This window comes from Acinonyx jubatus, chromosome D4 (assembly GCF_027475565.1).
Source record: "Acinonyx jubatus isolate Ajub_Pintada_27869175 chromosome D4, VMU_Ajub_asm_v1.0, whole genome shotgun sequence".
Lineage (NCBI taxonomy): Eukaryota > Metazoa > Chordata > Mammalia > Carnivora > Felidae > Acinonyx > Acinonyx jubatus.
In genome coordinates this window covers 72,271,167-72,287,386 of record NC_069391.1, presented here as the reverse complement: position 1 = coordinate 72,287,386, position 16,220 = coordinate 72,271,167, and the positions used below count along the sequence as shown (strand labels likewise).

At 43.0% G+C, this 16,220-nt stretch overlaps 1 protein-coding gene across 15 annotated transcripts in view; it reads left to right on the top strand.

Annotated features, from left to right (window-relative positions):
- Nucleotides 1–16,220, top strand: part of TLE4 (TLE family member 4, transcriptional corepressor) — a 141,106-nt gene that overhangs the window by 54,050 nt on the left and 70,836 nt on the right. For 8 of the 15 annotated variants that reach the window (XM_027040982.2, XM_027040985.2, XM_027040978.2 and 5 more), the window contains one exon: nucleotides 15,711–15,915. In XM_027040982.2, the coding sequence (XP_026896783.1) occupies nucleotides 15,711–15,915 (205 nt within the window). The remainder of the gene's footprint in view (nucleotides 1–15,710; nucleotides 15,916–16,220) is intronic. The other 7 variants (XM_027040983.2, XM_027040986.2, XM_027040979.2 and 4 more) reach the window with 1 other exon arrangement.

Below are 16,220 nucleotides of genomic sequence, written 5' to 3'. Positions count from 1 at the left end.
TCAGTTAGCTGTGGTTTTTGGTGACTGTGAACAAGGTCCCAATTAGTAATAACATACTGACTTTTTAAAGTTTTTGTAAGTGAAAAGAAGCTTTCCTCTCTTCTGGGTAATCCCTAGAAGCGAGATTGTGGAGTTACACGGTTCGTGTATTTTCAAAGTAACTGCACTAGGGCTTTCCAGAGTGACCGTGCAGTCTTGCAGTCCCACGAGTACATTATGTGAGAGAACTTTTGCTCTGCCTCTTGAGCAGCACGAGGAACTGTAGGCTTTGGAGCCTGTTAGCCATTTCTGAAAAGTGATGGTGGCCCTCATGTTTTCATGCATCTCCGTAACCGCCACTGCTGTTTGAGGGCCTGGGTGCTCACTTGCCATCTCTGTATCTTCCTTGAGGATACCTTGCCACACTTTTTCCTTGAGTCTGGGTTTTTATTAGTAGTAAGCTGTGAGAGTGTTTAAAAAAGTTATCTGGATATACGTCCTTTATATATTTTGCAAATATTTTCTCCCAATCTGCAATCATCCTTTCATCTTTTTTAACAGTATCTTTTGAAGAGTAGAAATTTTTAACACTGGTGAAGTCTGGTTTATGATTTTTTTTTTCATGACTCTTAACGTTTGGTGTTGTCTCTCAGTAATCTTTGTCTCACCCAAGACCACAGAAATGTTCTAGGTTATCTTCTAGAAGTTACATGTTTAGGCCTATGATCCAGTTTGAGTTAATTTTGTTTATGGTATGAGATATAGGTCGAGTTTGTTTGTTTGTTTCTTTCTTTCTGATAGACATTTGATTCAGTTGTTCTAGTACATGTGTTAAAATAACTCTTTTCTCCATAAAATTGCCATTGCACCATTATAGAAGATCTACTGACTATATTTGCGTGGGTCCACTTCTAGACTCTATTTAGTTCTGTTAAACTGTCTGTTCTTTCACCAATGACATACTGTCTTGATGTCTGTAGCTTTCATTATTGATATTCGCCATTCCATTTTGTGCCTGTTCTTTGCTGTTCTTGTTTGCCCTCTTTCCAGTACCCCTCAGAACTCAGGTCTTTATTATCTGTGTCCTAGAGACTGGCCGAGGGAAGAATGGAAAGAATCGAAGCTCAGTAAAAAACCTCTCCTGTCAAAAATGGTGTCTATTCTGCCTCCAGACTGTCCTGTCAAGGATGACCGCGCTCGCTGCCCTCCCCTGGTCCCGAGTATCCCTCTCCTAGACTCCTGCAGCTTCCTGCTAGTAGGGCTTCTCATTTGCATATCTGTCTGTCTATACTTCATTCTTCCTGCGGCAGCCGGAGTGATCTTCGGAAATACAGCTTGGATCCTGTGCTGCCCCCTGCTTAAAACGTGTCCGGGAGGGCTGCTGGTTGTCTTAGAACGAAGTCTAAGTGTCTTCCCGTGGCCTACAAAGCTCTGTGTGAGCTGACTCTTCGCCCACCTCTGTGACTTCACATAGCGCTCATTCTCTTCATTTGACTGTCTTCCACCCGCATTTCCACGTTGGCCTTGTCTGTCCCTGGGTCACCCCAGCTGCTTCGTGACTGAGTGTTTGTGCATCAGCTCTTTTACCCCCTAGAAGGCCTGCCCTCCACGTCCTGACATGGTCGTCCTCGTGTGCCTTAGAGTCCTAGCTCAGACATCTCCTGAAAAAGGCCTTCCCTGGCCAGCAGGCTGTAGTAGCTCTTACCCAGTTCATTTTCTGGCCCGTTAGCCGGTTCTATTTTTGTCACGGCATTTACTGTTTATTTGTTCATGAATGCATCACTCTCCCTTCACTAGCAAGTGAGATCTTGTTCACTTTTCTTGCCGTGTTGCCTAGAACAAATGTAGCTCATCGTGTTCAATAAATATTTGCACAGTAAGTACTCAGTAACTATTTGTTCACTAAACATGCAGCAGTTTATTATGTTTAATAAATATCTGGTTAATAAATATTTGTTAAGTGAACAAATACTCCATTTTGAGCAGTTTTTGTGTTTTGACCCCTATCTCTCCGACCGGTAGAAAATACACAATCCTGAGTGTCACTCGTAATTTGCTCTTAGGAATTTCATTTAACAGTTTTCTCACCTGTAGGCTGCATGGCTGGAGCAGATAGCCACTAAAACACTATCTGGTTTTCTAATGTATGGTTTCTAAGCTTTTTTTTGGTAACTGGATTTTTTATTTTAAAACTAGAAGGCCTTTTGAGTCATAGTTATTTCTCTAGATTTACATCCCTAGGCTTATATTCTTTTCCCCAGACAGATAAGTAAAACATAGCAAGTGTTTCTTATTTGTCTTGGGTTAACACTGCGTTAAGGATTCACATTATTTTGTTTATTTTGATTATTTTGTTTAATCTTCACATCAACCCCATGCGGAAGATAGTATTACCCTCTCTCAGCTTTACCAAAAGTGAAACCAAGGCTCTGAAGGGATAAGTCGTTTTCTACAGGCCGCACAGGAGAGGAAGTGGTGGGACTGGGCTCCAAACTTAGACCAACTTCAGAGCTCACACATCTGACCTTGTTGTCCCTTATTTGTTCCCTCAACTCTGTGTTCTTCTTTCTTGTACACTAGGATCAATGGTCTCTTTATCCCAGGATCCACTATAGGGTTGTCCAGTGTTCAGTGCCCGGAGCTCAGCGAGGGAAATGGAAATGGGGTGTGCCTGATGCACATGCTGATTGGTTAGTCTAAGCTGTCCGAAGTGTATTAGTTGCACAGATTATTTGGCTACTCCTGACTCATCCGGTGTTTCTCCCTCTCTGTTTGTAACGTACTCACACGTAAGAATCAAAGTTGTTATAAACACCACTGCCAAATCAGGTATTTTAAACCAGGTCCTTGGATCTTCTTGGATATGGGCTGTCCATTAGCTCCCTGAAATTTTGACACAGTTCTGGGTGGGTGGATGGGATATGTGTACATTTTCTAGAGGAGAAGTTTTGGACTTATTTTCCCAGAAGGTCCCCTGACACAAACAAATGTGTGAGCCTGTGTTTTAATGGGAGTGGAGCCATGCAGAATCCTGATGTGAAATAGGAAAATACCTGGCAGAATGCATGCAGCTACAAAGCAGTTGTCTGTAGCAGGAGACGTAAAAGGAGACATTGCTAGACAATTGTTCAGAAGCCTGGAGAGCAGGAGCTAGCTTCTACTGGATTTGTTTCTCATATTGCCCAGGGGGTGGGGGAATTTTTTTGAACTGTTGATGGTTTAAAAAAACAAGCAAAAAGGGGCACCTGGGTGTCTCAGTCACTTGAGCGTCCGCCTCTTAATTTGGTTCAGGTCACGATCTCACAGTTCATGGGATTGAGCCCTGTGACGGGCTTCACGCTGAGCACGGCGCCTAGTTGGGATTCTCTCTTTCTCTCTCTCTCTCTCTCTCTCTCTCCGCCCCCCACCCTACCTTCTTTTCTCCCCCTCCCCCGCTCATGGTTTTTTTTTTCCTCTCAAATTTAAAGACAAAAACAAAACAACAGAAAACAAAGCTACATTTTGTTGATATCATCACAGATATGGAAAATAAGTTAGCCACGTTAACATTTTAGCTTTAACAGACAGTTAATGATAATGACTGCTTGGAATATTGTTTATATTAAGAGGCATTAACTGGAGCTAGCAGCTCCCTTCATATAGTCCTATTAAAAAAAATACAGGCAAGTAAATATTCCTTCAGAATACTGTATTTGTTTCCTGTTCATAGAAGCACCCTTTCAAGTTCCGGGGACACAGTGACGATTAAAAATCGGTCCCTGCCTCTTCGGTGCTCATGATTTCATGGGAGGGGTATATCCAAAGATGGATAAATCATGTTAATCTTGGGTAATGAACCAAGCATCGGGGTAGCAGTTACCCAGTGAAAGCAGATGTGTGAGGCTAAGTGAACTATAGGCAGCCGTGGGTGACTGAAGAAGGAAGGGGATACTGGCAGAGGAGGGCCAGGCAGAGGGACGTAAGAATCTATAGGGATTGCCAGTATATTTGGGGGAGTCCTATTTTTGAAATTTTTTATTGTCTTAGGATAAACCGTGTACTTTTTTTCCTGCTTCCGTTTCTCCATCTGGAGAAAATCTTGTCCATTCTGCTTGTGAACAGTAACGGCTTCATGAGGTATCGTAATACTCCACACTGAAATAATCGTGTTGCTCTAATAAGCAAGCGTTAGCACTGACCCTTACAAACCTTTTAAGGAAAACTCAAAAGGGTACATTCTTGAACCCTTCTTAAGGCAGCTCCACAGCTGTTCTGTGTCCCTTGTGATTTTTATACATCTTTTTCCCTTGGCGGGTTTATGAAAAGGTGACGTTCATACAGGCACCTGAATTATCTTCTCTGACCAGCAGGGGCAGTGCCGCTGTGGCTCCGAAGCAAAGTGGCAGTCGTGTATTTTCACCCCAGGTGTTTCTTGGTTGTAGACGCATCTCTGTACAAACGAATATCTGGGAGAAAGAACTGTTGCAAGGAGAAGTTTCAGCTGCTGTCTACCTGGGTGGTTTGGGGTCTCTTTCAGCAAATAGGCACAGACCGGCCTGTGAGTAAAGATAGATGTCAAGGCAGGTTTTGTTGGTTGTTTCTTGAAGGCTCAGCCTGCCTCCTGCTGTGGAGGCTACGCCATCTAGGTGCTCTGTCCAGCTGTGGGCCAGTGACCCTGTCCAAGTCCAGCCGTGAGATATAATGGGATATAAGGAGATATCTTTTTCTCCTTAACAGAAGGACCCAGAAAGAGAAAACTGCCCTCTTTCTGCGTTTGAACATGGTTGTGTGAGGATGAGATAACACTTGGAGCTTTGGCAGTCATCTTGGTGTGGAAATGGGATATGAGAGAGGCCGTGAGAACCAGAGACATGTTGACTCAAAACATTGATATTGCCAGGTGATCCAGCTAACCCTGGACTTGTTAAGTGAGAAATAAAAACCTCTGTTATTCAGACCACTTTGATTTGGGTATTCCATGACTTGCAGAGGAACTGTCCTAACTGATACATTGTAACACCATGGTGACTCCGTATATACATCAAAATCCAAAACAACCTAAATTTTAACCAAACAAATGAGGATCACTGAAGTGAACTCTCCTATAGCTATGCAGTGACATATACTATGTGGCCATTACGAGTGATGCAGTCAAAACAGTAAGTAGGGATATGGGAAAAAGTTGTTTGATTCACACTAAATAGGAAAAGAAGAACTTTAAACTTCCAGATAGCATGGTGTTCTTTGTGTTTTAAAATGCTTATATATGCATTCACAGAAATACTAGATGGACTCAGGATTACATTAGCCATAATTTGGCTGGTAGGATTTTGCATGACTTTTAATTTTTTTTATATTCTGCTTGTCTTCCTCATGCACAAAACTGTTCTAATCTAAAGAAGTTATAACTTCTGTGAACCTTTATGAATTGTGAACTTATGAATTTATGAACTGTGAACCTGTGAATTGCTTTATGAAAATGAAGTAATTAAAAAAGAAAAAAGTACATCGTAAAATTGTATCTGTAGGCCCGCCCCTCGTCACTTCCGCCCCATCTGAGTGAACAGGCCAATCGTCCACCCAGTTGCTGGGGGCCGGGTGTTAACACGGGATTCTGGATTCCGTCGGTTATCCTCGCACCCTTCTCCTTCCTAAACCGTGTCTTTGCAGTGCTGCCTCACCTTATCTTCACTCCTACTCCTGGCAGCTGACACTGCCGCAACGCTTGTTGCTTTTTGATCTGAATCCCTGTATTCCCTCCCAGCTGGTCTCTCTTCTTTCATTGTGGCCACTCTCACAGTCTCACAGAAGCATTCTGCGCTTCTAACATTTTCAAATTATTCAATACTCTGGCTTGCAATACTGATTAGTCTTTGTTTTAGACTAGTGGAATAAAGTACTCAGAAATCGATCCATTCATATACGTCAGAGGGCCACGCGGATCCATGAGGGGAAAGATGGCCACCAGTGAGTATTACTGAGGGGGGATAGTTGGTTATTCTTGTACAAGAAGTGAACTTGGATCCACTTATCATTTGCAGTGTCGATCCAAAAAGCTTATTAGAGACAGAACTTGATGGCTTTCGGGAAAAAAACAAGAAGAATCTTTATCTTGGGGTAGAGAAATATTTCTTAATGGGTCACAGAAAGCTCAAACCAGAAGAAAAAAAGATTGATAATGTTACCCAGTTAAAATTAAAAACATCTGTGTATTAAAAGGTATCTTAAAATGGAAAGCCAAGCCCAGAAACTGAGAGAAGGTACTGGCCAGCACATGTAGCCACCAAATGATTACAAGCCAGCTTATGCTCATGAAGGAAAACTAAAAGTTCAATTTGAAAGACAAAACAAAGCCAAAAAAAACCTCATCACAGCCTCAAGTTCTCCTTATTTTGACGTGAAAGTCTGAAGTCCTTTCTGTCCATGATCTGATTCCCATAGTTACATTCTATCCTACTTCTCCCTTGCTCACTGGGCTTCCCCACCAGACTTCATTTTCTTCCTTGGTCACTAAAGTCTACTGACACTTGCCTTGGGCCTCGCATGTGTGGGTGTTGGCCTCTAAAATTCTATACCCCGTTCCAGTGGGGTGGGAGGATTCCCACCCCACCAAGCGACTCGCCAGCAGTTCAGCTCATTTCTGACACTGTCTACCTGGACATAGCTTCCCGCCGCAGCCCTGTAAGACGTCTTCCCTCCACCACTGCCCTCTCCAGGTTGTCACCGGTGTTTCTGATAGTTCCCTTCTTGGGTTCTGTTAATTTGTTGCAGCAGCTCACAGAACTCAGAGAAACATTTTACCTAAGCAGACTACCCGTGCATTATAAAAGGATATAACTCAGGGACAGAAAGATAGAAGAGATTCATAAGACGAAGTATGAGGAAAGCGTGTGGAGGTTCCATGCCCTCTCCTAGTGCACATTCTCTCCAGCTCTCCACGTGTTCATCAACTGGGAAGTTTCTCTACCCCTGTCCTTTTGACTTTTTACAGAGGCTTGGTCACGATTGATTAGACCATTGGCCCCTGGTGATGTGACTCCATCTGTGGCCCCCTCCTCTCCCCTGGGGTCAGAGAGTGAGGCTGAAAGTTCTGATCTTCTGATCACACGGTTGGTTCTCTTAGCAGCCACCCCTGTCCATCTTTAGGTGGTTTCCCAAAGCCACCTCATTAACCTAACAAAAGACACCTTGGCTGCTTCCTCCTTGCTTAGGAAATCTCTCAAGGATTCTCTGTGCCAGAAATAGTGGACAGAGACCAAATATAGAATTCTTATTATAATCACAATATCACACATACCACAGAACCTGGTTCAGTGTTTTTCGAACTGTGAGGCAGACTGAGTGTGCAGTGAAATCAATCCAGTGAACCATAGTCAACATTTTCTATTAAGAAGTGGAAGAGAACAGAAAATATTACAGTGAGCTACACATACTATTTGATATTGTTTGTTAAAATTTTCTTCTGTTTATGTGTGTATTCCCTGCACATACACGTGTGTACACATGTAAATAGCACACATAGGAGCTTTGGTCAAGATCTTGGAGAGCAGCACATCTCGGTATCATCTGCGATTCATTCTACTTTTGAAGGTCAATTGCATGATTACTTGAAGAACCTAATGCGGATCACTTTTTAAACACAGCTTGACTTTTTAAAAGGACTCTGAAATAACTAAAGAAAACTTCTGAGCAAGACACCCTAGCTTGGTGACTTTAATGACTAAAACACAAAATAGAATCATTGGTTTCATTGAGATAATACGTTAAAAAATCTCTAAAAAAAAATTCTTTCAAAAGCTTAAAGAAGTCTCCAGGAAATTATATTTCTCTTATTAATTTGCTTAGAATTACCTTTCCTGGTAAACTTTGGACCAATTCAGAAAAAATTCTGACAGGATCTCAGATGGGAAATTTAACATAATAAATCGGATTTGGGGGATTTTTCCCCTGCTTTTCTTGCCGTTATCAGTCTGTGAGTGAAACTACAAGGTGATCCAATACAGTCCTTGGCACAGGAGTCACAAGATTACTTGCTTTGCTTGTTACGTGTCTTCCCCTTAAAGACCAGCCCAGGGACCGTGAGAAACATCCTCCTCACAGTGATAATGTTCCTTGGGTTCCTCTCAGTGCAGGTTCTTTCCACTGCAGTAAGTCTCATTCATGTTTTAAGTCGTTGGAGTCAGTTACAGATAAACTCTGCTTGAAAAGTTCTTTCTTTTGTTCTTTTTATTCTTGCTTCTTTCCACGTATTCACTTACAAGCTGTTGCTAAAGATACTTGTTGGAAGCAAGAACTCCCCATCTTTTGGCCAGAAGGGCACATCTTACTGTCCCCACCCCAACAACTACAGGGAAGTGGAAAGAATAGTTAAGTCAACACCGTATACTCATCGCGTAGACTCGGTAGTTAACATTTTGCCTTTTTGTGTGTGCCGAACGTCACAAGGACGGTTTGCCTTGTGATACGTCAGCGTGCATCTTGTATGAACAAGGATATTTTCCTATAAAAGGGCGATACAGTTCACACGTCTGTATATATCTAGTGTATTGTTTGTATTCCTAATTCTCAGTCATCCACAAAACGTCTGTGGTAGCACATTTTCTTCCTAGCAGTTTCCCCCCAGTCTATGACTCAATACTCACAGCTGTCTTTGTTACCATCTTCTCTAAGGTACAGCAGTCCCTGAACCATTTACTTTGTGACTTTGACATTTTGGAAGATTCTAGACCAGTCTTAATGGCATGTCTCATAATCTGGATTTGTCTGATTGTTTCCTCATGTTTAGATTCAGGTTAAGTATTTTAGTAAAAATACTACCTAGGTGCTCTTGTATATTTACAGTTTATCACTTTATTGGGGAAGCTCAGTAATCTGTGGGCTGATGCTTGACACTTGAATCACTGGGCCCCCCAACAATTTTTTACCCATTGGCTTTAGCCTCTGTTGATGCTGTTAACACATTTGGAGTGGCAAAATGGTAAATTTTAAATTCTTTCTCCTTGTAAGTTAATATTCTGTAAAAAAGAATCCCCCCACCCACCGTGTGTGTGTGTGTGTGTGTGTGTGTGTGTGTGTGTGTGTGTGTGGACTTCTGGATACCTTTTTCCAGTGATAGCAGTCACCATTTATTGAGTGTTTATTACTTGCCAAGCACTGTGCTAAAGGTTTTATGTGCATGACCTCATAGAATTCTCCCAGCACCCTCAGGGGATAGATTTTAAAACTGTTCCCACTTTTTACGTGAAGAAACTAAGGCTCAGAAATGTTGAGTGGCTGGCTGGCCCTTGCCTCCATAGATGGCAGTGATCCCAGCTGGGTGGCTCTGATACCTCCTCGTTGCGGTACATCCCTGAGTGCCATTCCGGATCTCTTTTCCCAGACTCAGCGCAGCCCCCAAGCCAGTGTCCTCACAGAAGGGCGTCTTCACAGTTCACAGAATGTAGACACCAGCCCAGTCTTGGGCCCCTCCCTAGACTCGCTCCATTTCAGTCTGCTGCCTCCCCTTCCCAGGCTTCTCTCAAGGTCACTGGGTCCCCCGTTGCTTCTCTGTCAGCACAGTGGCTCCTGGTTGGCTCACGTCACACCTGCTCCGTTGCGCACACCTTGGCCAGCCGGAGGAAGGATGTTGTGAATTTGGAAGCCGTTCCCTAGTCCTGGGCCCCAGAATGACCCCCAGCCCCACCTGTTTTCTTTGGGTGCCGAGGACCCCACTCCTGGAAACTTGTTTTTTAAGATGTGTTATAATGTATTACAATTATTATTCTTTATAATGCTTTACGTGCCTCAAATTTTCGCCAGCTGAACAAAACCTCCTAGTTGGCTCATTGTCCCAGTTGTCACTCCCCATTAATTTTGGTAGCTTTCTTAACGCTCTGTAGTGGACTCGCCATGCACTTTTTTTTTTTCTTTTTTTAAAGAAATGAAGATACGGCACTAAGTACGCTCATTGCCGCCTGGGTGGTGGATAAGAAAACTGTCTGGTGTCCAGTTGGAGCTGTCCAGGATTGCCAGGGATCTGTGTTGCACGGAGGCTCTGACTTACCTGCTCACTGGCCTGTCAGGCCCTGGTGCTCCCGCAGCTGGTGTCATTTGATTAAAATAACTCCTTTTTTGCAGTAGGACAACATTTCAAAAGACATTTCCTGTGAACTTGATTCCCTCGCAAGTCCCTTTCTACCCTTCGTTCCAAACTTGAAACTGCAGGGAAATAATTCTTTGTCACAGAAACTCCAGTAAAAAGCTATTAACGGAATTGAGGCTGTGTCTACCACCTCATTGCTGTATATTTTCAGAAGTAATTACTGGCTATTTTTCAAAATTAAATTAATTATCTTAATGGAATGCTTACTTGTCTAAGTTTAAAGTTCACTCCATTTTAACGTTTATTCTCTTCAATGGCCCATCAAGGGAAAGGGGGGGGGAGGATTTTTATTTTGTATTGTGGTTGAGATAAGAGTGTTTTGGGTTTGTTTGTTTTTTTCCTCTCCGCCACCCCCACCCCCCCCCCCTTTTAAATAAGCAACTTAAAGATAGTAACAGTCTAGAGAGCTCTATGAGAGGAATTTTTCCAAGATATGTATCTTTCTCCGTACGTTTTTCTCAGTTAATGGTTACACAGAGTATATTTTCTTTTAATGTTTAATTGGTACTATAGTCTATGCCCTTCTCTTTGATTTTTGACTGTTTTTTATCTTACAAGTCGTTATTTTTCAACTTCTGTTTGTAATTAGAATGGTGATTTATCTTAAATTATTTTAGCGACAGGTCAATGTTGAACTATGTACTCTACATACATTTCTTTTCATTCTGTCTTTAATAAGGAAGTTTTATGTTTCTTAGCATGACTGTAGGATAAAGTAGTAAACCTTTGCAGGTTAATTGCTCTGTAATTAACATGGATGGGGCAGAGATCAGAGGACAGAGGACGCCATGGATTCCCCATCAGCAAGCTTTGCTCAGGTTGTAGGGCGGGCCATTAGGTTATGCAACTCTCAGATCTGGAATAATATCCAGTGAAACCTGAGGCCTCTTCCTGGGAATCTGCTTTGAGTTTTCCTCTGTTGATGAGAAGACTTGACAAGAGATTCTTTTTTGTATTGAATTCTTGAATGTTATTCGATATTTGACAGATTGAAGCCATTTTATTTTTAATCGAGGAAAGGGTGTGGTTCGGTTGGTTGCTTGGTGACTCAGTGCTTTTATTTAAAGAAGACGGTGTCTTGTATGTTTGTTTTATTGACTCGTGTCAGTGTGCACTGCCACTCCACTTCCTTGTAGGGTAGTTTCTAAGTGTGAACTCAGAAAGAAACCTAAACGTGACCGCTTAATACAGAAAGTGGTCTATTCATCGATGCAAACATTTTCAAATGTACCGTATTATTTCTGCATATGTCTTACATTTTTGTCGTATATCTTTGGGTGACTTATTTAATCTCCTTTTTGTCTTAAAATTTTGTATTTTAAACACTTGCTTAAAATCACACCTTTCTACAGGGTACCCTACTGAGTGTGCTTTTTTGTTTGATATTTTGTGTGGCTAGTGGATGACTTGTGAAATGGGTTCCTGGTAGCCCCTTCTCATTCTTTTTTTTCTCTCCTACTCTCCAGGCATATTCTAGTCAACAACGTGACTGTAATTTGAATGTTGCCATTTTTAGGATCTTTGAAAGGGCTTTGTAATTTTGGTATGCTGACATGTGAAAAGTCACAACTTCTCAGTGCAATGTCACATCCTAGGACACAACAATGACATTTAGTGGGAAAACCAGAGCAATCTGAACCAAGTCCGTGATAGTAACAGTAGTACCATGGGAATTACTTAATAGTAACGTAGTACTACTGCGTTAAGTTTTTAGTTTTGATCATTTCTGTGGTTATGTAAGTTATCAACTTTAACGGAAGCCAGGTCAAAGGTATGTAGGAACTCTTTTCGTATGTAGTGGAAATCTAATTATCCAAAGCTTTAAATGTATGGTCCTGTGACTCAACAGGGGTGAGTTTAGGTGCCAGGGGTACAGAGGCTTGAGGCTGGTCTCTTCTCTGCAGAACTTCTCAGTCTCGCTGGCAAGCCCAAGGTCTTCTTAGCCATAAAAAGGTGAATGACAGTACCTTTACGAGGCAGCCCACGCAGTGAATGATGCAGGGAGTCTTGTGAGATAGTAGACACGGAACGTTTGAGAGGCCCTTGAAGAACAAGTGAAACAGGAGGTGAGCTGGGATGGGTGACTGACTACAGCTTGGTGAAATCGGGGTGAGGTGGTTTTAACAGATGGGAGATGACAGGAATTGAGGGGAAGAACATGCCAGTGGTGATGCAGGATGAATTCAAGTGAGCTAATGGAGGCTTGCTGTCATCAAAGTATGATAAGGGTCTGCCGGGCATGGTGGTGGTAGAAATTTAAGGAATTATTTGAGAATTGATAGGATTTGGTGATAATGGATATAGGCGCACAGAAGAAAAACAAATCGATGGTGGTTGATGAACTTGAGCCAGCGGAAGTTACCTAGGGCGTTTGTGTTGAACATTTTTATTTTCCGGGAATATTGGACTGTCGGGTAGAGTTGTCTGGCAAGAAGTTAGACCTGGGCTACCAGAGTATGGGAGAGGAGCAGACAGTTGCGGACTGTTCTCTTTAGTGAGCAGGAAAAGAAAAAGCTGAAAAGGAAATCTAACGGCTGAGCATTGAGAGAGGTGAAGAGAGGCCGTGGGGTCATTACAGTGTTCCTGAAGCAGGTAAAGGAAGGTTTCAGCAAGGAGGGTGTGCGGTCTGTGGCTGCATGTGTGTCAGAGAGAAAGAAAATTGTAAAATCCTGAAATAATTGCTATCTAGGTGATCAGTTGTATGAGAAGGGTGGGCCTGGAATCCAAATTATAGGGGTTAAGGAGGAAGAGGGCGTGTGTGTATGTGTGTACAGGAGGGGGTTGCTGAGAAGTAGAGAGAGCAAATTTACACTAGTTTTTAGAGAAGTTTGGCTGTGCAAAATCAAGGATATATCTATACAGGCCAGCAGCTGAACAGGGCAAAAGAAGGTTATTTTAATTAAATTTAACAAACATTTATCAAGTGCCAGTTATGTGCAGGGCACTGTGTTAGGGGCAATGGAGGCCACAGAAAGTGATTAAAATATAGTGTTTTTTTCCCTCCTGAAAAAGCGCTACCTCGGGTTCTTTCAGCGTTCACTGGGCAGTTCATCTTAAACCAAATGCTAGGGATGCTGGTACCCGGCTTGCTAGCAGAAGGACAAGATCGGTGAGAGAGCAGGAGTAGGGGAGGGAGCTGGAGAATGGACAGCAATGGAAGGGAAGAGGGGCCAACCACAACCTGATGGCCTGGGGAGGTGGGGAAGGGTCTCAGCCTTGGAAGGGAAAAGGGCCCCTCCTTCCTCACAGGTGGACATGGAGGAGGGAGGATCAGGTGGTATCAGAGCTGCTTTGAGGTGGAATAGTGAGTGCATATTGTGCACCAGCCTCTAGGGCTGTGTTTTCTGCCTTTGAAAAGTTCCTGGTTGACTGGAAACATGAGGATGATAGTGTTTCTATTTTGTCCTGCAAGAAAAAAATAACAGTGAAACACCTGCACCTTTGAAGGTTTGTTTTTGACTGAGGGCTTTTTTCTTTGCTTTTGCTTTTCTTTTTTTTTTTTGTCTAATGAAATAGACATACATATTTTGAAGTTGCCCAGATATTCTGAGTCTGGGTGCCTGCAGTGAGCTAGGGTTTGAGTCAGATGTAGACTCCCAGAGTTCAGAGTCGAGGGAAGGTGAGAAGAGAGACACATTTGCAGGCTCTTAATAAATGCTTGCCAATTGAACTCTGATCTGAGGCAGAAAGTGGCTACACGCCTGACCCATACCCACGAAGTATTAGGCGATTTAGAGGAGAAAGGGAATTGGATCATTGTGTGGTTATTTCAGTGGAATGAGGTTTTGAAATAAATTTGCCATATATTTACCTAAAGGCCTTGTTTTCATCATAGACATTATTTCCTGCACATCTAGGACATATGATGGTGTGCTCATACTTTTTGGTCACAACTAAGTGACAGTACATAAAGAGTCATGAACATGATTTTGGCTACTCACATGAAAAAATACATTACTTTATTGATTGTATCTTAACTGCATGTAGCCAGAAAATAGTTGTGGGTCAATTGGAGAAAAGAGCTAATTAGTGCTATACTTTGACTTTTATGGTCAGACACAGGAAGACACGTAGAGGGGAAGAGGAAGGAAATAAAAGTCACTTGGGGAGGAGAAAAAATACTTTTTTCATTGAAATATTTTTTTATATATAAATATACATAATTTTAATTTTTTAGTATCTATTTATTTGAGAGAGAGACAGAGGCAGAGCACAAGCAGAGGAGGGGCAGAGAGAGGGAGACACAGAATCCGAAGCAGGCTCTCGGAGCTGGCAGCACAGAGCCCGACGCGGGGCTCGAACTCGTGAACTGCAAGATCATGACCGGAGCCGAAGTCGGATGCCTTCCTGACTGAGCCACCCAGGCGCCCCACATACACACTTTAAAAAAAGCATTCCAGGATCCTTTTTGCCAGCGAAGAGCAGCAGCATACACCGCCCCACATATTTTTTTCAAAGCTATTTTGTGCAGTCCTACTTGGAAAGATTATAGAAGCCTCTTTGGCTGTCATAGGATAGACCTGACAAGTGATTTATTTAGAGGCATTAATTAAAATGTAATCACTACAGAAGTTAGTCTGAGAATTTCTCAGCACTTGTTCTCCTCCAGCACTGTTAAGCAGGGTCTCCAGTGGAAGGGGGTTCCTGTTGAGGGACATGTTTAACTTCACGCCCTCCTGTCACCTCCCCCTCCTCCTCCCCACTCCTGGGAGGCAGCGAGGCCTGCCCAGAGCAGTTCCTGTAGCTGAGCTTGATGTGGCCTCTGCTGAGGTCAAGCACTCCCATTCCAGCCTCTCGAGGGCTTTCTCCATGTGTTGCCAGTGTGCTGGTAAAAATGACTTTAAACTCTTGTCAGCACAGTTACTGGTGCATGCATCACAGTCCCCCTCAGATAAACCTGTCACAACACAGAGGCGGCCGCTAGAGAAGAGTACAAGGGCAGGCCTCTAGCTTTCCATTCGAGCATCACTAAACGTGCACAGAGTGCCCAATTATTTCAGCATTATTGAGCAAGCCTACAGGAGGACCCAGGCCTTGCTACATTAGATTTTCTTTAGTAATTTGCTCAAGTACCACTGAGGACACTTAAAGGGCTTAAAACGGTGGCTGCAACCAGTTTCCTTTTCTGGGTTGTTAATTCAGGTTTTCTCTTTCAAATTAACTCTTGCTGCATGCTGTGCAGCGGTGCTGGGAGAACTGTTTAACGCTAATTTTCTCAATTTTCAGCTTTTTTTGGTTCACCATAACTGCTCTAACAGTTAGTCACGTATATGTTTTGATTAGAAATGTATGATAGCAAGGCCTTATATTTTGGAGAACAAAATATGAACATTCTGAAGAAATCTGACTTTCGGCTATTACAAGTTACTTAGCTAATTTCAGTGAGAATTAAGTTCTTCACAGTGAAGTGCAAAACCCCCAAATCTAAGGGCATTTCTCCATTATACATCTCCCTCCCTCCCCTTCTAAAAAATAGGTACACAAAAGAGGAACCTTTCCTTCATGGGTGCTGGGTTTTCCACAATCTGTTTGCACCTCTTTTCTTTTGGCGGGGGGTGGGGGGACGTGGAGGTGGGGAACAAGTTCAATATCTGTGTCTCATTTCTCACAGCAGCAACAACTCCAGGCCCAGCATTTGTCACATGGACATGGTCTGCCGGTGCCTCTGACCCCACACCCTTCCGGCCTTCAGCCCCCTGCCATTCCTCCCATTGGGAGCAGTGCTGGCCTCCTGGCCCTCTCCAGTGCCCTGGGAGGCCAGTCCCACCTTCCAATTAAAGATGAGAAGAAGCACCATGACAATGATCACCAAAGAGGTGAGTGATTACCTCAAGATGTCAGTCTGCTGTCACCTGCCTGCCACTGAGGGTGGGTTCTGGATACCGTTGTGCATTCTGGCTCTGGATTTAACTTTACCAGTGACTGACTCGACAAAGGATTTCTGCTAGAAGGGAAATTAGTGATTGGAAGCAGTCTTTTTCCAAATGATACCCTAGCGGTTAGCAAGAGTTAGTGCAGTCCCCAAAGGCAAGGGCTCCTGTTTCCTGGTTACTGCCTTTGACCCCGTGCTACCTCCTGTGTTCCCCAAGTCTAGATCAGTAATGAAGTCCCACAGTGCTCC